General features: G+C 60.2%; 3 protein-coding genes across 14 annotated transcripts in view; 2 read left to right on the top strand and 1 right to left on the bottom strand.

Moving 5' to 3' along the window:
• Positions 1-6401, top strand: part of CUX2 (cut like homeobox 2) — a 63527-nt gene extending 57126 nt beyond the window's left edge. For 6 of the 7 annotated variants that reach the window (XM_042034906.1, XM_042034905.1, XM_042034903.1 and 3 more), the window contains 6 exons: positions 427-1202; positions 1656-1815; positions 2289-2558; positions 2783-2971; positions 3074-3347; positions 3801-6401. In XM_042034906.1, the coding sequence (XP_041890840.1) occupies positions 427-1202; positions 1656-1815; positions 2289-2558; positions 2783-2971; positions 3074-3347; positions 3801-4464 (2333 nt within the window). In that variant the 3' untranslated portion in view covers positions 4465-6401. Of the gene's footprint in view, positions 1-426; positions 1203-1655; positions 1816-2288; positions 2559-2782; positions 2972-3073; positions 3348-3800 lie in introns of those variants that run through there. The other variant, XM_042034907.1, reaches the window with a different exon arrangement.
• Positions 6402-7691: 1290 nt separating this feature from the next.
• PHETA1 (PH domain containing endocytic trafficking adaptor 1) lies at positions 7692-10182 on the bottom strand. Of its 3 annotated transcripts, none has more exons than XM_042035107.1 (2): positions 10015-10182; positions 7692-9522 (listed from the first exon to the last, which is right to left on the bottom strand). In XM_042035107.1, the coding sequence occupies exon 2, from the start codon at positions 9509-9511 to the stop codon at positions 8732-8734; it is 780 nt and encodes a 259-aa protein (XP_041891041.1). In that variant the 5' UTR covers positions 9512-9522; positions 10015-10182; the 3' UTR covers positions 7692-8731. The 3 variants fall into 3 exon arrangements, with proteins under 3 accessions (XP_041891041.1, XP_041891042.1, XP_041891040.1); XM_042035108.1 differs by having other exon boundaries at positions 10026-10182; XM_042035106.1 differs by having other exon boundaries at positions 10046-10182.
• A 1141-nt stretch (positions 10183-11323) lies between these two features.
• The window catches only part of SH2B3 (SH2B adaptor protein 3), a 28457-nt gene continuing 14609 nt past the window's right edge, over positions 11324-25171 (top strand). The window contains exons 1-2 of one of the 4 annotated variants that reach the window (XM_042035010.1): positions 11324-11939; positions 21295-22077. In XM_042035010.1, the coding sequence (XP_041890944.1) occupies positions 21322-22077 (756 nt within the window). In that variant the 5' untranslated portion in view covers positions 11324-11939; positions 21295-21321. Of the gene's footprint in view, positions 11940-12946; positions 13295-14698; positions 15067-21294; positions 22078-25171 lie in introns of those variants that run through there. The other 3 variants (XM_042035009.1, XM_042035008.1, XM_042035011.1) reach the window with 3 other exon arrangements.

Raw genomic sequence — 25171 nt, 5'->3', positions numbered from 1 at the left:
CTTTGGAAGCATTCTTTTCCTCCCCCCTGCCCCAAACCAGATGCTTAAATGAGGATTCAGGATCCATCTGGCACGAGGAATCATTAAAGCAGCTGCTCTCACAGTCAATTACAAGAAATGAAATACATTAAAACAGGTAGTCTGCTGAGAAAGCAGAATCCCGGAGAATTAAATTAGACGGGAACGGTGGAAAAACAGACAGGGAAAACAAACATGTTTGTCTATTGCGTTGTTGGTAATGGGGTTTATTTTGCAATCATCAAAAAAGAGGTTGGCTTTGAGTCAGGGTGTTGAAGCTTTTGCATTGTGGGTGCTGCTGGTCCAAACCAGAGTGGGATAAACCCCTTTTCTCCCACACTGAATTACGGCCACACAGTAAATGACACGTGCTGCTCCTCGGGACTCCCTCACCCCTTTTCTCTGCAGGGGAGCCCAAAACGCCGTCAGCTTCACAGGCAGTGGCCAACGGGGCAGGAGGCAGCAGCTCGGAGGACGCCATCAAGAGCATCCTGGAGCAGGCGCGGCGGGAGATGCAGGCGCAGCAGCAGGCGCTGCTGGACATGGAGTCGGGGGCCAGCGGGCGCGGGGGGGACACGGCGCCAGCTGAGCGCTCCACTCTGGCCACCGTCAGCCAGAACATCACCCCCGCCTATGTCAAGCAGGAGGAGAGCAGCGGGGCCAGCCCTGGCCCCCCCCAGACGCCCCTGGCCGTGCTCTCCCCTGCTGCCTTTGTCCAGAGCATCATTCGGAAGGTGAAGTCGGAGATCGGCGACGCTGGCTCCTACTTCGACCAGCACTGGGCGTCAGAGCGAAGCCTGCTCAGCCGGCCCTACACCTCCGTGTCGCCTTCGCTGTCTTCCTCCTCCTCGAGCTACTCCAGCATGGCCAACGGCCGGGGCTGGCCGCGGGGCGAGCCCAGCGAGGGCGGCACCAACGAGGACGAGCTGCCGCCAGCAGATGAGGAGCCCCACCGGCTGTCGGAGATGAAGGCGGAGGGAGCCGGCGCGGAGCCGGCGGCTGGTGGGCGTCTGTCCTACTACCCCACGTACGTGCCACGGACCCTGAAACCAACGGTGCCACCGCTGACGCCGGAGCAGTACGAGATGTACATGTACAGGGAGGTGGACACGCTGGAGCTGACCCGGCAGGTCAAGGAGAAGTTGGCCAAGAATGGCATCTGCCAGAGGATCTTCGGAGAGAAGGTACCAGCCTGGAGAAGGGGGGTCTGCTGTCCCCTCTGCTCCGTGACCCAGAGCCTGGGGCTCATTGATGGCCTTCACCAGCTCCTTCCAGAGTCTTCCTTTTCCCTGGTCTCTTTCCCCTTGGAGGACTCTGAGTCCTCAGGGTCTGACCCAACCCCAGCAGTCTCCCAGTGGCCAACACCAATTGGTCAGTGGCACTTCCCACCACGAATGCCCAGTCCCCTGAGCGGAGCCCTGGGGGGACCAGCCTCCCACCCCATCGGGTATCCCAAGAGGACCCACCATCAGCAATCAGGGCTGGGGACAAAGGCTCCAGACATGCCGTGGGGCAGGGGTGGCAGTGGGTGGCATCCTGCTCCCCCTCCCCTGACTTGGGGGTGGAGGGCAGGCAGCTTCCCAGCACCGGGGGGAGTGCACCCCACCTTCGGCAGGTGACACCTGCGTGGTGCCCAGGTGCTGGGACTGTCCCAGGGCAGCGTGAGTGACATGCTGTCGCGGCCCAAACCGTGGAGCAAGCTGACGCAGAAGGGACGGGAACCCTTCATCCGCATGCAGCTCTGGCTGACGGACCAGCTGGGCCAGGGGATCAGCCAGCAGCCCACACCCTCCCAGGGTAAGTGACACCACTGTCCCCATGGTCCCCATGTGCCATCAGTGTCCCCACCACTTCTGTGTCCATCCCCCGCATCCTGGTGAGTTTGTCCTGCTCCCACCCCAGCACTGGCAAGAGCTGTCCCTGCCACTTCCAACGCCAATACCCTGATCCTGGGAAGCCCCTTTCATCCCCAACCCACTTCATTTAACACAAAAATTAAAGGAAAGCCACATAAAAAATCTTGGGCTTTGTGCCTGACATAAAGCAGTAACTGGAATTTTTTTTTTATTATATAAGTGGTGTTTTCTCTCTTTAATTATTCCACCACCACCTCCCGCTTTGCCGTAGCCACTGGAGAGGCTTGGCTGGTATCCCCCTCCCCAGAGGGCAAAGCCACAGGCATCCCCCAAATGACCCTCCTGCTCCTGCTGGGCCCCCACACGGTCCCCTCCCACCATCCCTGCTGACCCCTCTGCCCCGGTGTCACACAGCCAGCCCGGTGGAGCCCCAGCCGTCCCCCTCGCCGCCCCCCAGCCCTGCTGAGCATGAGAAGGGCTGCCAGGAGCCCCTCACCCTGGCCTTGGAGAGCAGCAAAGAAAACCAGCAGCCCGAGAGCCGCTCGACGCCTGCGCTGGGCGGGAAGACGTATCCCAACAGCCAGGGACCCATGGGCATCCAGGAGATCGTCGCCATGTCCCCCGAGCTGGACACCTACTCCATCACCAAGAAGGTCAAGGAGGTCTTGACGGACAACAATTTAGGTACGGACCCTCTCTCCGCCCAGGTTTTTGGGAGCTGCTGGATCCAGCACCCCAATTGCTGTAGATGCAATCTTTCCCCACCCCCCGATGTTTTTCTGTGGGTGCTCAAGGGAATTCCGGGAGGATGCTGGCTGGGAAATGGGGCGCACCTGCCCTGCAGGGGGACTGCAGCGCCCATCCCGCTGCTCTACTCCCTCTAACCACCTCTGCTTCTCCTCTGCCAGGCCAGCGGCTGTTTGGGGAGAGCATCCTGGGCCTGACGCAGGGCTCGGTGTCCGATCTCCTCTCCAGGCCCAAGCCATGGCACAAGCTGAGCCTGAAGGGGAGGGAGCCCTTCGTCCGGATGCAACTCTGGCTCAACGACCCCCACAACGTGGAGAAGCTGCGCGACATGAAGAAGCTGGAGAAGAAGGGTGAGGGACGGGGTGGCACGGCCCTGCTGGGTGTGGGGTGCTGGCCGAGGGGGGTCCCGGGCTGGGGGGCGAGCGGTGCCAGCTGGGTGTCCTCTCCTGCAGCCTACCTGAAGCGCCGGTATGGGCTGATGAGCGCCAGCTCGGACAGCGAGTCCCCCAGCGCCCGCTCCGAGTGCGCCAGCCCCAGCGTGCCGCCGCAGGACCTCAGCCTGCTGCAGATCAAGAAGCCGCGGGTGGTGCTGGCGCCGGAGGAGAAGGAAGCCCTAAAGAAAGCCTACCAGCTGGAGCCATACCCCTCCCAGCAGACCATCGAGCTGCTCTCCTTCCAGCTCAACCTCAAGACCAACACCGTCATCAACTGGTTCCACAACTACAGGTACTTACAACTTATAACTCCCAGGCTTTGGGGGACTGATGGTGCTGTGCCATGGAGGGGGTGTCACTGTTCCCCTTCCAGCCTTCCTGGTCGCTCTTCCCTAGATGGGAGGTGTACACCCACTGGAGGTCCCCAGGTGCACCCCAGGCTGGTGGGTGGTGTTGGCTACCTTGACCAAGGCGTGTTGAGCACCTAAAGAGGTTACCATGCTCTTGTCCACCTGCTCATCCCGGAGTGGGAGCTCCACAATGGGGGAGAGAAAGCCTTACAGAGGCTGCTCTGCAACATGGGATCCATCCCCACAGCAGCCCAACCCTGGGGAGCAGCACAGGTTTCATCCCTGGGTGGTACCGTAGTGGACTCTTGTCCCATTTTTCTGGCTGGAGACGTGCAGTGGCCACGGCATGGGGCAATGGGTGGTTGTTGCCACCCCTCCGTGCTTGTGTCCCACAGGTCACGGATGCGCCGGGAGATGCTGGTGGAGGGTGCGCAGGACAATGACACGGACCCGGAGCAGAGTGGCGGGACGGCCATCCCCGGGCGCCGGGACCCCCACAGCCCCGATTCAGACGCTGAGGATCACAAACCCGTGTTCGTGGGGGGCGAGCCCCCCTGCGCCGCTGTGCCCTTGAAGGTGAAGGAGGAGCAGGGGGATCTGGGCGGCTGGAGCCGCCGGCGGGACTCACGCAGCCCAGCCGGAGCGGCCGAAGGGACCGGACCCCCCCAGGAGGAGCGGGGGGCAGCCCCCCAGGCCGCCGCCCCCAGCGCCGGCAGCCTCCCACGGCGGGGAGGCCGCGCCGGTGCCACCGCCGGGGGACCCCCACCGCCGCCACCGCCACACCCCGACAGCTCCCAGTCCTCTGCGGGGTCATCCCGTTGCAGCTTGGAGGTGTCCCCAACATCACCCTCGGCAGCTTCCTCGCCCGGCCTCACCGGCTCAGCCTCACCAGGACCATCCTCTGCCGGGCCGGTCTCGCCAGCGCTTCCACCGGCTCCTGGCCCCCGGCTCAGCACCAGCGTCCAGCGGCGCCACGAGAAGATGGCCAACCTCAACAACATCATCCACCGCCTGGAGCGGGCTGCCAACCGTGAGGAAGCCCTCGAGTGGGAGTTCTGAGCCCCCCCGCTGCCCTAAATATATATATACAGCCCCACACATACATATATATTTTGATAAATGCAGTGTGCACCGAGAGGTGACGAGCGGCCAGAGCCACGGAAGAGGAGCGTCCATGGAAAAGGGGAGACCCCCCCTATGGAGCCGCCCCCTCCCCCCCCCCACCTCCGGCTTTGTTTTAAATGTGAAAAACTGGGAACAATTTTAGAAAAGAAAAACAAACAAAAAAAAAAATCAAAAAATATTTATAGACCTCTTTTAGATATTTTAATAAAAGGATACTTTGGAATTTATTAACAGCTTAAGCTGCTTTGATATTAAAAGATAGCTATAAAATCAAGATGATGTAGCAGTTGTGTCATTAAATGTACACTGAAGTCTTGTAGTTTGCCACTGGATGAGATTAAAAACAAATAAAAAAAAACAACCCACAGAAAAGACTTTTTGAGCAAAGCCATCAAGAAGCACTATGAGACTGACCAAATTTAAGAAACTTTTGCAGTTTCCACCTGTCTGTAAGACACTGCATCGCTTCTGCCCCAGCCAGAAACTGCATCCTAGTCCCTGAAGACTCTAAAGCGACCCCCCGACGCCATCGAGTATGTATTTAGTTCTGGTGGTTTATGTTTTTGGAAGCCTTTGTAACACAGAATGTCCCGTGCGGTTGTGTATGTTGTAGAAATGTCTGCAATAGCCTTCTGGAACAAGATGTAGCATGGTCCCAACGCCGTCCCTCGCGCTTCCTCCAGCCGGCGGCCGGTGCCAGCTCCCACCTGGCGTGGTGTGGCTCGTGCCAGCTCCCAAAGGAAGAGAGAAAACGAGGCAAAAGCAAAGAAAGCAACCTGAGCTTGGGATTTTGGGAGTGGGATGGGAAGATGTACCTGGGTGTGATGCTTGAGGATGGTACCAGCTCGCTGGGGATGGACATCCATGGCATCCCGGTTCCCTGTCCGTTTGGGGAAGGAAAAGATGGAGCCTCCGAGCTTTGCCCCTGGGGCAGCAGTGCTTGAGGTGAGCACCCAAAAACCGTGAGCCACCCACTCGCAGGCTGAGCCCTGCTCGGGGCTGCTCCAGCATCACAGCCAGCTCTTGAAGCTGAAGCACTTTTTAGGGAGAGAGCCCAGGCAGGAGGAGCATCCCCTTCCCGCAGCCGTGTCCCCAGGTGGTGGCTGCTGGTGATGCCAGGATGAGCCCTGGGATGTCGTATCAGGCTCCTGCCTGAATTGGGCAAGCTCAGCCCTGAGCTGGGCAAAGCACCACTGAGCTTTGGCTTTCCAGGGCTGATCCTGTGCAGACGCAGGAGCTCGGTGGTGGCACCACCCCGGTGCGCTCCCCGTCACCTCCCCGACCCCACCACCTCCAGCCGGCCTCTGCTAACGAAATGCCTTTAAACGACGTGGAGTGTCCCTCGCTGGGCTGCTCTGCCCTGTCCCCTGCCCACACAGCATCAGCCATCACCCACCAAGGCCCGGGAGGGCTCCCTGCCAGGCTCCCAGGCTATGCATTGACTGATTTTCCACTGCAGACGTTTTTATCAGAATAGAAGGTATTTTTATACTCGGGTTGGGAGTGGATGAGCAATGCTGGGCAAGGGCATGGTTCTCCTTGCCTGCCTCCCGTGCCCTGGCGAGTCACAGGGTGCCCATGGCCGCTCTTTCCCTGCCACCACGCTGTGGAAGGTGGAGGTGTGACCACTGACTGCCTTCTCCGTTGTGTGCTAGAGGGAGCTTTAGTGGAACGGGATTTGAGGAAGCACTTAGGATAGTCCTGAGCACGGCAATCCTGTTGTATGAAAGCCAACGGGACACACTGATCACATTTTTGTTAGGCTCATGTTCTGTACTTCAAAAGTTTCTATGAGATCGATGAACTTTGTTTAACAATTTTGGAAGGAACAAGTTCTGTAAAGAGCCACTAAATACAGAAGTTGGATACGACTCTGGCCTTGAGGTGTGTTTTGTCCGGAGGTGGTGGAATGGGAACTCCTCTCACACTCACCCAGTGCCCGGTGTTGGCACCCTCAGAAGTCACAGCTTTGCTTTGGGGTTGTGGCAAGAGCTCTCATTATCCCAGTGACTGGGGGATAAAAAAAAGGGTGTTAAATGGGGTTAGTCCAGCTCAGGGTGTGATCCTGCCCCACAAAATTCCTGTGTTCATCCCTGCTGCAGGTTTGCTCCCCTCCCTGGGGTAGCTCAGCATGCTCCAGCATGAGTTTCAGCTTGGTTTATCATAAAACCATCATTTCATGGAATGGTTGGGGTTAGAAGAGACCTTAAGGATCATCTTATTCCAATCCTCTGCCATGGGCAGGGACACCTTCCACTAGACCAGGTTGCCCAAAGCCCTGACCGCCGATGGCACCGCCGATGGCACCGCGCCCCAGCGCGGCTCTTGTTCAGAGCCGACCATCGCTGGGCGAGCCGGCAGCTTCTGACAGGAGGCAGGGCTGTTTGCGTCTGATGAATTAATAAATCCATATGTTGCATATCTGTTAAAGCTTGTTTGTCAGCTAACATGTTGAGAAGGACTTATTTTTAATGGATATCTGAGCGTCTGGAGAAGCTGGGCCAGCTGCCATGGAAACCGGAATCTTCCCCTGCAGCAAAGGACGGAGCCGCGTGAACCATCTGGGTGCTCCGGGTGCAGCTGCACCCCAGCTGCCCTTGGCACTGCTCCAGATGCCAAATTCCACAGGGGGATGCTGTGCCTGGCCAGGAGCAGGCTCCACGCTCTGCAGGGCTCTCAGTGAGCGGGTGACCCTGGCTGGCTTCATGCCTCGGTTTCCCTAAGAAGTGATTGCCCAGCCCCTGCAAGGCCCCAAGTTAAAGAGAAGCTGGGGACATTCATGCAGGTGGGATGTGTGGGCAGGGACATGGGGACGTGCTGGCCACTTTCACAAGGGCAGAGTCCCTGGTCCCTGTGTAGCACCAACACTGGCTCTGATAAGGGGACAGATATTTTGTCCTGGTTAAGATCCGTCCCTGCCATGGGACCACCCTGGCACTGGGTGTCCTGATGCTCCCAGGGTGACACTATCCCATCTCATCCCATCCCTGCAGGCAGACCTGGGGCTCTGCAAGACCCTGGCATTGACCACGTCCCCCTCACGTGACAGTTCCTGACCAACCCCACAGATGTGGTGGGGACAGGAGGAGGACTAAAATCAAGTATTCCCACCTGGACCCCCCTCCCCAAGGGGGCTTAAAGGCACAAACAAGGACCATGGATGGGAGGGAATTTCTGAAACAACTTTTATTGTAGAAAAATCTTGTGTCTGTCCCAAAGGAGCAAAGGGAGCTGGAGTCACCCAACCCTAAGCCAGGGCACCCTGAGTGCTCCCTCTGCTCTGGGGTGGGTCACCCCACCTTTGGACCAGCAGCTTGAGTGTCTGTTGGGGAAATAAGAGACAAACACAGGCATGAGACACCAGCTTTGCTCCGGTTTGGCACACGAATCATTCCTCACGCTCTGCTGCTGACACACATGTTCCCATTTGCCACCACAAGCGATGCTTCCCCTTAGTGAGCTGGCATGGGGATGACGTGTTGTCCCAAAATATCCACCAGTAAGGCAGTGCCCACAGCTGCTGCATTCCCCCTGGGTCTGACCCCCCCCAGATTCACCATCCAGGCTGCAAGCAGCAATTGCTCCCTGTGTAATGCCTGGGACTGGGTGTCACCAGCTCCCCGAGGCGTGCGGAGCTGCTGCTGATGTTAAGGAAGGGCTGCAGTCACTGATATTTTCATTACAAACCACATCCTGCTGGAGCAGAGGGATCTGTCAGAGCTCAGCCAACCTCAGCCTTGTGCCAGGCCAGGAGGGGAAGTCGGTAGCAGGCTCTCCATTGTGGAACACCCACACAGGCACTCAGGCAGGCGAGATCCCATCAAAATCCTCCTCCAAGAGTTGTCAATGCGTGATCCCACTGTAAGAGCATCAAGAGGCCCCAGCAGAGCCAGAGCAGCGGTCGATTCCCAGGAGGCCTCAGTGAGTGAGCGGTTTGTAGTTCGCTTGTGCTGAGTGGAGCACCCCACACCCACATGGGGGCACGGCTGGAGGGTGCAGCCTTGTGGTGCCCGTTTCACCATCACAGAGCAGCACTGGTGTCCCTTGGTGCCGAGCCCTCGTTGGCACCACCAGCAGGTGTCCATCACCACCTCGGCCAGGTCTGCACACCCTGGGGTGAGGAGGGGACTGGGCCAGCACCAAGGATGACCACATCCACCCTGCCCCTGGTCCTGCTAGGTTCCCAGGCCTCCGCCACCACTCAGGGCCGGGGGCCACGCTGCCTCTGCTGCCAGTCCTGCCGCAGCCGGGCCATCTCCCGGCTGTACTGCTCGTGGAGCCGGCAGAAGGTGGACGGGGTCTCCGCCACGGCCGCCCCGGCGCTCGCAGCCTCACCGTTAGACACCCGCCTGCGCGGCGGCAGCGGCGGCGGCCGCGGGTTCTCCTCCTCGTCGTGCCCACCACAGCCAGAGGTGTCGGGTGCCTGGTCCGCTCCCAGCACGTTGTTCCACACCGCACAGCCGTTCTCCTTCGGCAGGATGGCAGGCAGAGCCGGCAGCCGCTCCCGGGACTGCTCCAGCCCCGACGGCTTCGGCTTCCAGGGGCCGGGAGGCTCCTGGGAGCCCCCACATCCCCCAGCCAGACCCTGGCGCATTTCCTGCAGCTGCTTCTCCAGCTCCCGCACCACCAGCCGCATGTAGTCAAAGCTGGCTCGGGACAGCGACTTCACCCATGACTCCATGGCCGCCTGGCTCTCCGCTGCCAGCACGTAGGTGCGGGACTTGGTGCCACCGAAGCGGATGGCGAAGGTGAACCCCTCGGCTGAATCGCAGAGCTCCACGTTGCAGCCCTCCAGCACGATGACGCCCACCGGCTCCCGGCTGTCCCGTTCCTCGAAGTAGAAGAGCATGTTGCCCTTGAGCACGAACCAGCGGCGGTGATAGGCCGTGTGCCGCTCGCCACGCTTGTAGAGGAACCCGGCGTTGTCGGCCGGGGAGTCGCAGGTGGCGTAGAAGGCCAAGCTCCGCTCGTTCAGCTTCATGGCTCCGCGCCCTGCGGGGACAGAGGGTGCTCAGCGCTGCGCGTTAATTGCATGGAAATGAACCATCGGCTTTTTGTTCCTGCTGGCAGCAGCGCTGGCGCCCAGGAAATGGAGCCGGTGAATAAACAACGCCGGGATAGTTGGGATAAGCCCGCTCCCAGACAAGGTGCTGAGTCCAGCGGATGCCGGGTGGCCTGTGGTTCCCCAGGGCTCGCTGGGGACGAGGTTCCCCTCCCCAGCAAAGTGTTTTCCCACTGAGGAGCCCCAGGCAGGGCTTATCCGGTGCCCCACGTCACCTGGCACAGGTGACCTTCCCGCCGGCGCCGTGTTTTCCGTGTCGCGCCGCTCCTCCCCACGGCGCACAGGGAGGGTTTTGGCCGGCTCCGTGGATCCGGCTGCCGCTCCAGAGAACCGTGGCCACAAACCCTGCCACCCGGGCAAGGCCACCGCTCCTCTTGTCCCCTAATCGCTGGTGGCCTCGCCGTCCCAGGCTTCCCACCCACCTGGACTCTACCTTCGGTCTGCGGCGGTCACCAGCATCAAGGACACGCTCGTGGCCGTGGTGGCCGCGGGAGCGCTGGATCCGGGGTCGGATGGTGTGAGGGGGCTTTGGGGCCCCGCTCCTGCACGGTCACCTTTGTCCTCGGCTCACACCGCCCCGGCCCGGCCCCGCGGGCGGAGCGCTGCTCCCGCCCGCCTCCGCCACCGCCCATCCCCGCGGCCGCGGCCGGGAGGGAGGAGCTGGAAAAGCGCTCCGGAGCTCGGCCCCGGAGCTGGGAGCTCCTGGCTCGGCCCAAAGCCCGCGGCAGGTCACAGCTCCGGGCACCGGGACTGAGGGCCAGGCAGAACCGGGAAGAGCGAGGGGGGAATGGGGGGAGAGATGAGGACACGCGTTGGAGGATGCAGGGGAAGTGCACATCCCGGGATGAATGTATGGATGTACACAGGGATGTGCACATGGACGTACTCATGTGTGGGAAACCCAGGAATGTAGTGCTGAAAGTGGCTGCACAACGTTGAATTTTTGATCACATTTTGGAGGCAAAGGATTTGGGATTCTGGGAGCATCTGGCAGGGAACGGACAGAGGTTGGTGGATAAGGTGGACAACACAAGCCCCACAAAGAGGGTTGGTGGCAGGACATAGCTGGTCCTGAGTGGGTAGGAGATGCTGCAGGGGACCAGGCTGCAAGTCCTGGCTGCTCTCCTGACCTTGCAGCCATATCCTTGGGCCACAGCCAAGTGTGGGAGGGTCTCAGTGCAGAGGGACGGAAGGAGTTGAGTGGGGACAAGCCTCCAGTCTGACTTCTGCTCTTGGCTGGCCTTCCAGGCTCACAGGACCACCCTGGCAGTGCCGCTGTCCTCACCATGCCACAGCAAATACCGGCGTCAAGGATTTGCTCTCCTTATCTCTGTCCCTTTCCTCCAGTTTCTTCATCCCCCTGCTCTGCTCCACAGCCATGCGTGTACTTTAGCAATCAAGGCACTGGCGACCATTTTAGAGGTCCCCATCGCAGAAATCCTGCTGTCCCTGACCTCTGCCATAGGTTGTAGTCCACTCCCTGCCCGTAGAGGCCCCCAGTTCCCTGCACAGCTGCTCAGACTTGGCAATTTTCTGCTTGTGTCAGAGGTTTTCAGTTCACCGAGGGTTTTCCCTATCACCTCCAGACTTTCACTTTCAGGCTATAAAAAAGGATTCAAAGCACCACTAAAACCATCTGGGCTTTATCTTCCCTCCTGAGCAGAGCAGCTCTGTTGAAGGTCGCTGGTGGGAAGTCTCAGGTCTCTGCACCACTTATCTCCCTGCCTTGCTGAGAGATGCCTCTCCGTGAGGCACGATTAGAAGGGGAAGGACCATGGGGAGAAGCAATATCTTTATTAGAGCAGCTGGGGTGATTGGGAAAAGGCAGCAGCACTCCCAGCTCTGCTTTCCTTTCCTGGGACTCCAAAGCCACGTTTTCCTCTTGCAGCCTCACCAGCCACTTCAGCAGAGGTTGTTCCTCCTCCACAGCTGCTCTGGAAAATCACCTCAATTCCTCAGAAACACAGACAAAATTCCCCTGTGGATTTTTGCTTCCCTTTGGGTCTCTCTCGGGACAGTCGCGTGCTGCTGCACAAGCTCCAGGACTTCCCCTTCTGAGCGGCTCCATATTTTCCCTGTTGTCCCCCAGCATCCGCCCAGCAAGGAGACCAGACCCCGTGCCTCAGTTTCCCCTGTCAAGTTTTGATGGGAAAGATGGGAAAATGAACTCCCATGTTAAGCTTGCCCGACAGCAGAGGAAAGGGAGAAGAAAAGGGTCTGAAAGGAGCTGAGGGGGTGCCAGGAGCATTTCTGGACGTGGGATGCCCTTGGCTTCTGCTTCCTGCTGCTCCCATGACCGGTGACTTGGTGCGGTTACACAGCGGCGGGTGCTGGACGGCTCAGAGAGGTGAGTGGGAGCTTTGAGTCACCCCCAGTGCCGGGAATCTTGGGGTGCTGGGGGTGCCGGGGGGTCTCGGATAGCCGGCGCTGTGCGTGTGCCCGGCCGGCACACGGAGAAGAAGGAGTGCGGGTCTCCAAAACGACCGGCAGAGAATCATCCCGCAGGGACCGCAGGGGGATCCCAAGCTGTGCCTTGGGGTTCAAGGCGAACAAGCCGTGACTGTCACAGAAACGCGGGCGTGGGGCGGGCGCGACACTCCCCGGCGCCTTTCGGGGTGCGGGACCTGCCCCGCTCCGCTCCCACGCGGGGTTCCCCGTCCCACGCCGTCTGCAGCCTGGCAGCCGGGGATCGGGGTGCGCTGTCCCCGGGCCCCTCCGCCCCGCTCCGGGACAGGCGGAGCCGGGCGGGGAAGGGCCGGAGGCGGCGGCTGCAGCGCGGGGAAGGGCCGGGAGAGGGCGGCGGGAGCCCGGCCACGGCGGCCGGAGCGCTGCGGGGCTCGGCGGGTGCGCGGGGGCAGCCAGCCTCGGGGCACCGCCTCCGTCACTCCCTCCATCCCACTCCATCACCACCCTCTCCATAACCACCCCAATCATCCCTAAATCACCACCTCCATTACCACCTACATCCCCACCCAGCCCTCGGAAGGGGCACGTAAAAGCCAGGCTAAGATTTTGGGGGGTATTTCCAGCTCAGCACACAGCCTCACAGTCAAGCATTTCCACGTGTTGTCATCCACAGGCCCCCTCCGGGTCGGACACTTGGGGCGGACACTACCTCAGTGTGGGATGGCAGAGGTCACCTGAAACCCATCACATCCCACCTTTAGAAATGCAAATGAGCCACTTCCAAACCACCCCACCCATCCTGAAAACAGAATGGGCCAGAGCAGAGGAATTAGAGGGAAGCGGGAAGGACGGCTGGGAGCCAGTAAAGGGTTTTACAGGAGAAGAAAGCAGCAATGGTTAAAAGCTGAGGGCAGCACAGAGCGGAAGGGAAGCAGTAGCGTCTGAGTGAGTGAGTGAGTGAGTGTGTTTGAGAGCATCTGCGCAGCTCCACATACACAAATAAAAAAGCAGAAGTCAGGGGTAGTGAATTAGCAGTTGGGGACTAAGAAAATCCATACAGGAAGCAAAACAAAAGAGAAATCTCAGGCTACTGGGGCTGAGGACGCTGAGAGGGCGCTTCTGACATAGATGAAGTTGATAAAGAAAAGTGCGATCGCTGGGAGCTGGGACAGCCGCCCGCGGGAAGCGGGGCAGGCACCCGGATCCGCCGGCCGCTCCTGCGTTCTCAGGAAAAGAGCCAGAAAGTGCAATTATGCATAAAGCAACGGCAGGAGGAATTAAAAAGCAGATTTTAAGGTAAGATTTTATCACGTCAGCTGCTCCCAGCTGCTTCCCTGTGGGGTTTGGGAAGGGCTGGTTGCATGCAGAGTCACCCGGATCCCTGGAGCAGGCAATGCCCGAAAGGGCTGTGGGGTTATGGCTCAGATCGATCCAGGGGGGTTGCTGAGGCTGGAGGAGGGGCAGCAGGGCTGCGTCCAAACCGGCTGTGGTCCAGGGGTGGCACGGCACCCGCAGGGAGTTGGCATTTCAGTCTTTTCTTCGCTGGAAGATGGGTTGGGAATGGACGGAGTGAACAACTGAGGCGTATTTAAAGCACCACTGAGGATGGACCCCACTGGGGGTGACACAGATGTTGTTCACAAACAGCTCAGTGACTCTCAGCCCACTCTCCAAGGGCAAATTCCTGCAGCTTCCACCTTCTCAACACCCACAAATCCATTGTGTGGTGTCTGTAAAATCCCAGCTGCCACATCCCTGGGTTTCCTTGGCTTGGCGTGCTGGGTGGGCACGAGACCCTGGGCACCACCACGGCTACTCTGCCATGACTTTTGCCTGCCCAGGGTGAGTGGGGATCTGTCCCTCTGTCCCTGGCACTGCTGCCATTCCGGACAAGGCTTCGTAGGAGCTCTTGGCACAACCAGTAACACGAGTGGGGAATGCCAATGGGCCAGACGTGACGGTACAGACCACAGCCCAGCCCTCTACTGGAAAAGGGTGCAGTGGAAGTTTATTTTCCTCCATTTCTCATGGCAGAGTGGGCGGCTGCAGCTCTGCCGTGGGGCCCCTGTTCCCCTGGGACGAGATGGCAGCAGGATGGCACCAGGATGGCTGAGCCTGACCCGTGTCCACCCACACCAGTCCCCAGTCCTGCTTGGGACCAAAGGGACACTGTGATCACTCTGTCACGGCTGAAGCCCTCGCCCACGGTGTGGGACAACTGTGGGCCCTGTGTCCTGATCCGCTTCGGTTGGACGTGGGCAGCAGCCTGCGGTGCCTTTCGCCACAAGATAATTTGGAAAATTATGAGAAATGGGGTTTGAGACAGCATCTGGCCCGCTGCTGCCACCGCAGAGGTCCCTTGGGTCCCAGCCCGCGGAGCCGGGGGAAGACGCGGCCAAGCAGGAACAGGAAAGCGCGGTGTTTTCCTCCCGAGCCTCCCACAGACCTCACGCTCGGGCTCCCTCCCGACTCCCGTGGGGCTGGGGCCGGGGGGGGCGGAGCGGACACCCCCAAATCCACAGAGGAAACATTCTAAAAGTCACTAAAACTATATATATATATATGTAAAAATTAAAAATAAATCCACCCCGGGAGTGCGGCCGGGCTGTTTGTGCCGCTGCCTCCGCGGGCGCGGATGCGATAAGATAAAGGCAGAGGCGGGGAGGGGCGGCGCGGAGCTGCGCGGAGCGGGGCGCACCCGCGGAGCCGCCGGCGGGGCCCGGACGGACGGACAGACCGGCAGACACACAGACACACACAGGGACAGTCACACGAGCGGACGGACAGACAGGCGGGCGGGCGGACGCACGGACGGGACGGCCCCTCCGCTCCGCCCCCGGCCGCGCCGCTCCGCTTTACATAACCCGTCCGGGGTCGGGGTCCGCGCCCCGCGCCTCCGCCCGGCGGAAATGCGGAGCCGCCTGCCCGGGTTTCCTGCCTGAGCCGAGCCGAGCCGAGCCGTGCCGTGCCGTGCCGTGCCGAGCCGTCCGCCCCGTCCCGCCCGCCCTGTCCCGGGCGCTCCGCCGCTCCATCATGGGCGAGCGGCAGCCGGACGCCTTCTCCTTCAGGTAACCGCGAGCGCGCCGCGGCACCGGGACGGGCTGGGCTGGGCTGCACCGGGACGGGCTGGGCTGCACCGGGACGGGCGGCCCCGGGAAGCAGCCGCTGCAAAGCGAAAGTAGCGGCGGAAGGAAGCAGCGAGGGGGCCGCTCCGCTTGTGCAGCCCCCGGAGCTTCCCCGGGAGCCCCGGGCTGGATTCTCTCACCTGGGGAGCTCCGGTGCCCCCGTTCTGCGGTCGTGAGCCCCTTCCTCTGCTAGCCTCCAGCCCTCGGACAGCAGCCCCTTCCCCCTCACCCCGTTTCTATGCGGCACAGCCTTATCCCTGCCCTTCGCTCGGGCTGCCTCTTTCCGGGGACTGTGCTCACCCTCGGGGACCCTTGGTCTCCCAGCTCCCGTTTTCCCCGTGGGCACTCCCTGTTCCAGGGAGTGTTCCCCCATCCTGGGGACCCCCATCCTGGGGACCCCCATCCTTCTAGCACCACAGTACCCCAGAGCACCTCTTCTTCTGGGATCCCTCGATCCCTGTTTCCCAGCATCCCTATTTTGGAGATCCCAGAGCCGGGGGTGCAGCATGCAGGGAACCAGCTCTGCCCCTCTCCTCTGCCTCCCCCTGGACCCCTGCAGCCCCTGCCATGGCAGTGACTCCTCTGGGGGTCCCGTGGGGTGATGCCCACCTGCCCCATGTTGTGGGGTCCTGCTCTGCCCAAGGGGGCCACGCCTTGCTTCTGCCCCCGTGCCCACTGCGAGTGCCAAGCGGAGGTGCCACCTGGAGCCTGCCAAGCGGCTCCTCTGACTCTCTGCTCCCTGCAGACTTTGTTGGCTCCCTGGCTTGGCACGAGGCCGATGCACCAGCGGTCAGCATCCCCGTGGCCTTCCCATGCCCTGCCAGTGTGCCCAGTCCTGCCTGTGCCAAACCCCATCAGGGTCACCCGCAGAGAGCCCGGACCCACTGGCTCATGGCAGTGACACGGTCATTGCAGCCCGAGCTGGGATTTATTGTCAAGGAAACCAGGATGAGTTGTTGAGCTGCGATTTCGATATTGTTGTAAATTGATTCAAGATGTGTTGGAGTTGTGGGCTGGTGGCCTAGGGACTTTTTGGGGCTGCAGCCAGAGGAAGAGGTGGCTGGTGCAGGGGCCTGGCGCTGCCAGCTCCTGCATGTCCTCCCTGCACTTGGATTTGCTGGCAGGAAATGGGACTGGAGTTTAAAGGCCCATGGAATTAGTGGGAGGTTTCACTTCGACTTGTTTGGGACCAGAACAATGCTTTGGGTTTCTTTTAAACTTGTTTTTGGGGCAGGAGAGTCTCATCCCTGTGCATTCTCCCCAAAGCTTCTTCTATTTTCTCTTTTACCTTTATGTATTTATTGCCTCTGGTAAGATCTGGTTTCACCAGAGCCCACAGGGCTGCGGATCTGCCAGCACCCTGTGTCATGCTGGAGAGACTGGGGCGCGGATGCCAGTGGCTTTTGAGGGATCTTCCATCCTCTGCCAGAGCAAATCCTCCCCACCCACACACCCGTGGGACTGACGGACACTGTGAAGGTGTCGGGACAAATCCCGGCGGGTGACACAAAGTGAAAGTGCAAGCTCTCATCGCTGGTGGGGTTTGTGGTGCTGCCGCGGCTTGGCAAGGAGAAAGGGCCAAATCCAGCAATCCCTGGGGGACTGCTGTGGAGAGAGCCCGGAGAGCCAGGCTGGCTGGGAGCTGAGCTGCCGGCTGCTCCCTGCTGTCCCCAGGGACCCCCAGCCAGCCGCTCCCCCGGGAGCGCTCCCCGCACCCGGTTTCTCCCACGCCTACACCGCAGCGATTCATTTCATGCAACAAAACAAGCCCTGTCGAAAGAGGCCACCCCGCTGCCGGGCTTTTCCCCGCAGGCAGTGGGTGTAGGAGAGTGTGATGGTGCAAACCAGGCTACAAGGTGCCAGATGCCACGGCATGGAAGAAGGCAGAAGGTTTCTGGGGAGATGGGCTGGCCACAGCTGCTTGTCCTGGTGAGCTGCTGTGGGCCGAGCCAGAGTGGAGCTTGGATTTGACCTGAGATGAGTTTGGGTTGTCTCCATCCTGTGTGTCCTGTTGGAGTGGTCAAGGGAAGCCAAACAGGTGAATTTCCCTCAGATTTGAAGTGCTGTAACATCTCCCACATCCCCAGAGGCCTGTGGTGCTGCTCAGCCCACACAGAGCTGTAGATTAAGGCCGGTTTGGGTCTTCAATATAGAAAGCTGTGTGGTGCCAGGAGGTGAAATGAGAGGGGTGTTTATGTCCTGTCAGAAAGCAGAGGAAGGAGGGCAAAACTTGCCTTCCCTCCCTGGCTTTTAAACGGATTCCCTACAGCCTGTATGGATGTGTGGATCGGGGGTTCTCACCGTCCTGCTCCTTTCTTGCTTTTTAACTTGCTGGTTTGGTTCAGACAAAAAAGAGAGGGGGAAGCTCCCGAGACCCTGTGGGATTCTCCAGCTTGTGTGGAAACAGCAGAGGGTCACAGGGAGTGATGGTGTTGTGCCATCACCCTCTAGGAAACCCAAAGAATTCTCACCATCACGGGGGGCTGCTCCAGAGGGAAGAGCAGGACAGTTTCTGCGGTGGATTGTGCTGGCACTGGCTTTGGCTGTTGTATAGTGATGCTGTAAATACTTGGGTGTATCCCACATCCCGAGGCTGCAGCCAGACCCTTTCCCCACCTCTCCCCCTGCACTTTCCCCTCCTGCCTCCCTGAGTGGCAGCATCTCCGTGCCCACCCCCAAAAGGCTGCAGCACCCTGCTTATCCCCCTCAATCCGGGGGTGCATCCAGATGTTCCTCCAGCATCTGCCATCTACGGGGGATTGGGATGCAGAGAGAAGGCTGCACCATCCCCATCCTGGGGACCTGCTCTGCACCACCTTGCCCTTGCAAGCCCACCTGTGGCTGGCTGGATCTCCCAGGGACCTGCATCCCCCTGAACCCGCCGTGCCGGATGCTCTTCCATTGAAAAGTGCCGTTCATTGTAACCCAGCCTTTTATAGCCGCCTCGGAGCGGCTGCGTGGCCATGCCAAGAAAGGCTGCAGCCAGCTCAGAATAGCTCTTTTCATGGAGGACATCCTGGGAAGGAACAATGTTCCCGCTCTTGGGATTGTGGGAACTTTGTATTTCTGCCACTGGGGAAGCGGGGAGCTGTGGGGCCGGCCAGGGCGTCTCCCAGCCCCTCGCTTCACCCTCTCCTGAAAATAGTCCTTGGGATGAGTTTTGAATAGTCCTGTGCTTATAAAGGGAGCTGCAAATGCCTCCGGACGCTTCTCCTCCGGTTGGGAACAGTTATTTCTGGGAGAGCCAGCGCATCAATCACATTTCCTATTCACGTCGCTGGCGTGCATTTTCCTGGCGTGGAACTGGCAGCGAGTGGGGCCGGTTTCATTTTCGGGTGGTGGTGCTGCACGTGCTCCAGGGCTGCCAGCACACAGTGTGTGAGCAGGGCTGGGCATAGGGCACTGGGCACGGCCGCGTGGGCTCTGCTCCCTCACACTTCCCCTTGAGGCCGGATTTGCAGCGCTGGGTGCTGAAGGGTGACCTTCCTGCGTGGCCACAGCCCTTGGATGGCTGTTCCGTGGCAGGAAGGTGGTGAGTTGGATCTGGCAGCTCCTCCGTGGTGAGGCCAGCTGGCTCTGAATGCTCATCCCCCGGGAGCGGGTGGCAGGATTGCGGCGCTGGCTCCCAGCACTGCCCTGGCACTGCTTGGTGCTGCCGGCTCCTCTGGCTGCAATTAAACAACAAATGCATTTACTGGGACAAATAACCCATTGCTGGATCCAGGCGCAGATTCCCATCCCGGTCGGTGCTGGCACCGCCGCTGCAGCAACGCTCAGGTTGGGCAAGAGTTTAAGGGAAGCTCCTGGGGGTGGCTGGGCTGCAGGGCTGGATCCTGCACAAGCCCCAGCTCGCTGTCCCAGCCCACATCAAAGCCACCGCGGCCGGTCCGTCCCGTCCCGCTCTTCCTCGAGCTCCTGGCCCAGCACCCCAAAACAACCTCAGCACCCCAAAACAACCTCAGCACCCAAGAACAGCCCCGAGGTGGGGCGGGCTGGGTGATGTACAGCTCTTCCAGCAGCTGGCAGGGATAGAAGCCCCCCATCCCAACTAGTCCCTGGTGTGTCCAAGGATGGGCTGGATTCTCCATTCAGAGCAAATTAAAGCAATCAGTTTTCACAAGAAGTACTTCATCCAACCTGCAGGATGGCCAGGAGCTCCTCACGGGGACATACGAGGAATAAGATGTAAATTCTGCTTTAAAGCAGCTGGATTCCAGCATTGAGGAGCACAGCGGGCTGGAGCAGGGAGAAGCTCACCCGGCAGCAGGAACTCACATCCCTGTGGATGTTGCTGCTGGAACCTGGGACTGAGCAGAAGAGCGGGAGGCTGCTGTGGTAACTCCAGCATGGATTCATCCGGGATCGATCTTTCCACGTGGGAAGTGCGCCAGGCAGAAGCAGTGAGGTCGGCATTGCGCCAGTGCCGGGAGGAGGAAGCACTGGGGAGTTATTTCCCATCGTCATGTTGGAAAAGCACGTTGCCACTGGAGACAGCCTTCGGCTGCTTCCCACCGCGTGGCACAGACGAAGCCCGGCTTTTCCTGCGCCACAAACCTCTCCCGAAGCTGGCGCGAAGCGAGCCTGGAATCTTGGAAGGCGAATTCCCTGTCCTGGGAATCTCCCACCTGCCTGTGGAGCCATTCGCACGAGTGCCCCGCTTCCCTCCGCGTTTTGCGGGCGCATCCCTCTGAGCGTGCCGGCGGCGTGGGTGGTGCGGCGGCGATTCCCGGGTGCCGGGAGGAAGCGGGAGCGCGGCGGAGGATGCTGAGTCACCGGCAGGCTGGCGGCGCTGATAGACGGGGCCCTGCCGGGGCATTCGGCCGGGCTGCGGCGGGCGCATGCCCTGCACTGCCGGGACACCGCACGGCCCCGAGCCTTGGGCGGCTCTTCTGAGAAGCCGGGGCTGGCGGGGCGCAGATAACATCTCCCCTCGCCTGCAACCTTCGCGGGACGTGCTCGGCTGGGCAGCGGGTGGGCAGAGATAGAGCCCCGCTTCCCGGCGTTATCACCACGCCGGCTGCAAACACGATCCCCTGTGCCTGCGCGTTCCTCATCGCCCGCTCGCTTCCTCCTGGCCCCTCAGGGTTTTTTTTTTTTTTAATATTTTTCCTCCCCCTGACAAAAGCAATCCGCTTTTCCTCCCCTCCCAGCAGCCGGGGTGCTGCTGCTGGAGTTTCGGGGAGGCGGTGGTGCCCGTGCCGGCGCGGCAGGATCCGGGTGGGTTGGCCGACGTTTCCTTCCTGAGCGGAGTGCACGGCCCCGATAAGTGCCCCGGGCGAGCACGAGGTTCGCTGGTGAGCAGCGGGGCCGGCCCCGGGGAGCACCGCTGCCGGCTCAGCCGGGCACGCCGGGCCGGCTGCACGCCAGCCACGGTGCCAGATTGGCCTCGCAGCCAAATCTGCTGGGGGCAGAGATACGGTGTGGTTTGCCAGAGCCCGGCAGCTCTCCGGTCCCGCAGGCAGCGGAGCATCCCCTCAGGAACGCGCGCTCACCCCGGGCAGTGCCGGCGGCGTGGCCGCCTCTCCCCAGGCCGGTGGGGCCGGGAGGATCTGGCAGCGAGGCAGCTCCATCCCTGGATTTCTGCAGCTTTTCACGTTGTTTCCTCCCCTCCCGCCCCCGTTCCAGTTTTATCAGCTCCGTTGAAATAGGTCCCTGGAGGGAAAACCCACCGGCGCTGCGGAGCCTTGGCAGGAGCCGGGCGGATGTGGCCGGGCCAGGCGTCCCCGCGGGCGGCGGGCAGCTGCAGGCAGCTGTGCTGGCAGGAAGCCGCGCAGACGCCCCGCACCGGGATCTGCCCGCTCCCCACCGCGCAGGTGGGGAAACTGAGGCACGGCCCTGCCAGGTGGGGATGGGCGTGTTAGGAGCTGCGGCTGGGCTGGGGGGCTGGGAGCCCCGCGTGGCCACTGCTGGTGGCCGCCGGTGGCCATAGTGGTTGGTCATGTGGCCGTGCTGCTCCCTGGGAAGCAGTTGTCCCCTGGCCATTTCCAATGTATCCATGGGAATGAGGCAGCTCCGAGTGGGACCCAGCTGACCACAGCCTTCCCCGGGCTGCTGCCCTGTGGATACACATTCCGAGTGGGGTATGGCCATGCCAGCCAGGGGTTGCCGGGCGCGGGGGACACGTGGCGACAGTGGGGACTGCTTTCACCACCCGTGTGCTCTGTCTTGCAGCGTGGCCGCCTTGCTGGAGCCTCGGCAATGAATGGACACTCGCTGCCGGCCGGCACGCCAGCGCATCCCCGGGGCTGGCATGAGTTCTGCGAGCTGCACGCCATCAGCACCGCCAAGGAGCTGGCGCGGCACTACCTGCGCTTCGCCACCGAGCACCCGCACCATGACCTCCTGGCCGCCGAGAACTTCTCGGTGCAGTTCACCGACCTCTTCCAGCAGTACTTCTGCCACGAGGTGAAGGAGGGCATCGCCATGAACCAGCTCCGTATCCTGCCCGCCGGCCCGGCGCGGGATTACCGGGACACGCACCGGCGCCACACCGACGCTTCCCTGGGCACGGTGACCACAAAAGCCGAGGGAGAGCCCGGCGCCCGTCCCGAGCAGCCTGTCCGAGCCCCTGAGGCTGCTCCCTCTGGACTGCGCAAGTCCTGGAGCTCGGAGGAGCTGGCGGGGCCGGCGCGGAGGCCCTTCTCGCTCAGCCAGCTGCGCAGGAGCTGGCGCAGCCTCTTCCGCCGCCGCTCCTCGGATGCCCTCCCCGGGGATGGCGATGGGGAGGCGGCGGAGGCGGCTCTCAAGCCGGGACTGGGGAAGCGCATCCTGCCGTGGGGGCTGTCGCGGGAGCAGCCCCCCGAGGTGCGCAAGGAGGGGCTCCTCAAGTACGGGCTGCTGGATGAGAATTCCCTGGACAGCGGGACGCGCTGGCAGCGCTGCCGCCTGGTGCTGCGGCGAGCGGGGCCGCCCGACAACGAGGAGTTTGTGCTGGAGCTCTTTGACCCGCCCAAGGTAAGGAGCTGCCGCCTCTTGCCCATCCCAGCCGGGTGATGCTGTGGGTCCCTTGTTTGGGGATGATGCCCAGATGCCGGAGCATCCTGCAGGGAGGAGCAGGGCTGCGGTGCATCCAGCAGCACGAGGGTTTCTCACCATGAGGGGCCCGGATGGGTTTGCTCTGCCGCTCCTTTCCCTCTGCTGCAGCCACGCGAGGCTGGGCCTTGTTTATTTAACACTTCTGAGGAGGAGACAGAGCCACCCCTGTGGGGTCACGTTTGGGGAGTGAGAGGTGCTGAGACCAAGGTGTGCTAATTGCTGCAGTCGGGCAATATGTCATTGCATTTCTCCCTGCTGGGACCTCAGAACTGGGTTTTCTAGCTGGAAGCAGAGCGCCTGCCTTCCAAGCTGAGGATAGAGGCTGGTGGCTTCCATCCCACTCATCCCGGCCTCATGAACCCATCCCAGCAAGGTGAGGGGGCACCCAGTCTGATGAACCCCAAATTCACCCTGTCCCCTGTGCTGTGGCTTCAGCTGCCTGAGCATCTGCTCGCCTGGGCAAGCTGGGAGAGGAAAGGGAAAATAGGAATTGGCCTCGGTGCCTTTCTCTGCTCCCATTGGAGCCTGTAGTTTTACTTTCCATGAGGAGTTTTGTGACTGGAAGTTCAGCTCTCGGCTGCTCCAGGGAGCTCCCGTGGTGCTGGGACGTGGCTGGAGCGGAGATGATGCAGGATGTGAGGGAGTGGGGAGCGAGGTGGGGGGAGCTGGGGTGTTTAATCTGTGAAAAGACGGTTCCTCCACATGGCAGGTCTTGAGCAGGCGCGATGGGATGAATTTTCCCTTTCTTTTTCCATTTTTTTTTCCTCTGTGCTCGTTTAACTTTGATGACAAACTTGTGCTTTGGAAGAAGGAACCTCCGGTAGAGCTGGAGCTTTGTCCCTGCCTTCAGGGCAGCAGGGTCAGGGAGCAGCTGGCTGAATTCCTGCTATTTCCGTCAAACGACTCCAATATTAAATATTTGAAAAAAGAAACAACGTCAAAATTGTAACATCTGAAAGTAAAAGCTGGTTTTGCTCCGTCGTGTCAAGGGTTGCAGTTGTTTGTCCCCATGGGAGTGTGTGTCCCCATCCCGGGCCACAGGGAGGTCAGGGGTGCTCTGAGGCGCTTGGAGGGCGCTTCAGCAGCTGGGTAGCACCACCTTTTCCCCCTCCCTCACCCCTTTTCTCTCCCTTTTTTCCCTTTCCCCCCACTTTTTCTTTTTTTAAAACTCTTTTTTTCTTTTTTTCCCCCCTTTTTCTTTTTTTATATTACCCTTTTCTTTTTTCAATTCCCCCCCCCTTTTTTTTCCTGCCCCCATCTTTTTTCCCCTTTACCCCCCCCCCCTTTTTTATTCCTCTCCTCCCTTTTTCTTTATTTGTTTCCCTCCCCCTTGGGAAACAAGCCCAGCACATTCTTCCTCTCCCCACATTCCCTGACCAGCTTTGACTCAGGGGTGGGAGACACTTCAAAGAAGACACTGAGTTCCCCCTCTGCTCTGAGCATTATTCCTTGCAGTCTCCAGGGGATGGAGATTTCCTGGTGCTCCACATCACCACGAGGCCGGAGACCCCACGGTCCCCGGAGCCCCGAGCTGGGGGTTTCTCAGCCAGGGCTGCGGAAGTGGGGGATGTTCCTTGTTGGATTTTGCAAGTCTCTGGATTAAATTGCTTCCTGTGCAAATATTCTCAGGGCGGCTCCTTCCTTTCCAATTCTCTGGGCCAGGGCCAGCTCCCATCTCCTTTACAGCACAATCAATCCAGACCCTTTCCCAGTGACTGCGGTTGAATTCCGGGGGCGGTGGAAATTCCCCCACGGTGCTGGTGGCTGCCACTCCCCAAACCCAGCACGGGGGCAAACCACGGAGCAGTGAGAACAGAACAGTTTGTTGGGGGGTTATTTTCCTTTAAAATAACTAAATAACAACCAACAACCTCCCGGGAATGGCTGTGAGGAGCCCCTTCCCTTCAAAGCTCCTGCCCTGGGATGCTCCCAGGGCTTTGCCACTGCCTTTTCCCCATCTCATGGGTCTGTTCCGGATTTGAGGATGCTGTTGATCACCTTAGAAAATTGATGGTTTTTAATAAGGAACTGTAAAACCAGTTCTTGGGCTTTTTTAACCCCAACTGGTCTCTGGACTGTGAGGTTGGTCACCCTCAGGGTCTCCCTGGAAGCACCCTACTCCCTTCCTCCTCTTTCTTCCCCCTTCCTCCCCTTCCCACCTGGCAAATAATAGGATGCAATTGAAATTTCAGCTCAGCCTCAGGGCTTTACGGCATCAAGCCAAGCCCCCAAACATCCATCCCCTTGGAATGACCTTGGAAAAGGCAGGTGTGTGGAGAAAGGAGGGGGGTCCTGCTGCTTTTGGCAGCTTTTATCTCATTTTCCCCCGTTTCTCCTGGTGCTCCAATGGGCCCTCTGAGCTTAATCCTGTAACGTGCCCGGCATCAAAGGGAGTGGGGGCTTTGAAGAGCCCTGATCCCATTTACTGCTTGGGTGGCTGTGCTGGGTGAAGGGGTCAGGGAGCTGTGCTGGAGAATCCGGTGATCCCTACGGCACTGCCTGGAGTGGGCATCCCCTGCCCCAGGCGTGTGCCAGAGGAGATGAGGATTTTGGGAGAGGGAGCAGCTCCCCTTCCCATGTTCACAGCCGCAGCTGGCTTGGTTTTGGCATCACTCCCTCCTCCCTCGAGCACTGGAAAAATGACTTTGCAAAGGAGGGATTTGGAGGTAATGGGATTTGGTGCTCCCCTGGGAGAAGGTCACGGCTTGGCTGCAGGGCACAGCATTGGGGGGCACCTGGATGCCACCCTGGGGACATTCCAGAGGGTGCTGGGGTGTGAGGAGCGAGGTGAGGATGCTCAGTGGAGGAGCATCTGGAGTAGGATATCAGGATACTTGTAGTGTTTGTATATATGGCTATATATATATATATATATATGTGCCACTGGAAAACCCTGGGCATGGTCCTGCAATTGCAGCCCTGGTGGATTCTCTGATATCCATCATGAGGGCGATGCTCACCAGTCCTCCCTGATTTCCTTAGAGGCATTAAGGGCTTTCTCCACTCCCACACC

The sequence above is a fragment of the Corvus kubaryi genome, unplaced genomic scaffold (assembly GCF_017639235.1).
Source record: "Corvus kubaryi isolate FWS band 111438036 unplaced genomic scaffold, C.kubaryi_AGA036_p1.0 37382, whole genome shotgun sequence".
NCBI lineage: Eukaryota > Metazoa > Chordata > Aves > Passeriformes > Corvidae > Corvus > Corvus kubaryi.
The sequence above is the reverse complement of the archived record's forward strand: the minus strand, read 5'-3'. Positions and strand labels throughout refer to the sequence as shown.

What these genes read in the sequence shown, in the direction of transcription:
- PHETA1 (XM_042035107.1), bottom strand. Translation starts at nt 9,511, where the DNA reads ATGAAGCTGAACGAGCGGAGCTTGGCCTTCTACGCCACCTGCGACTCC.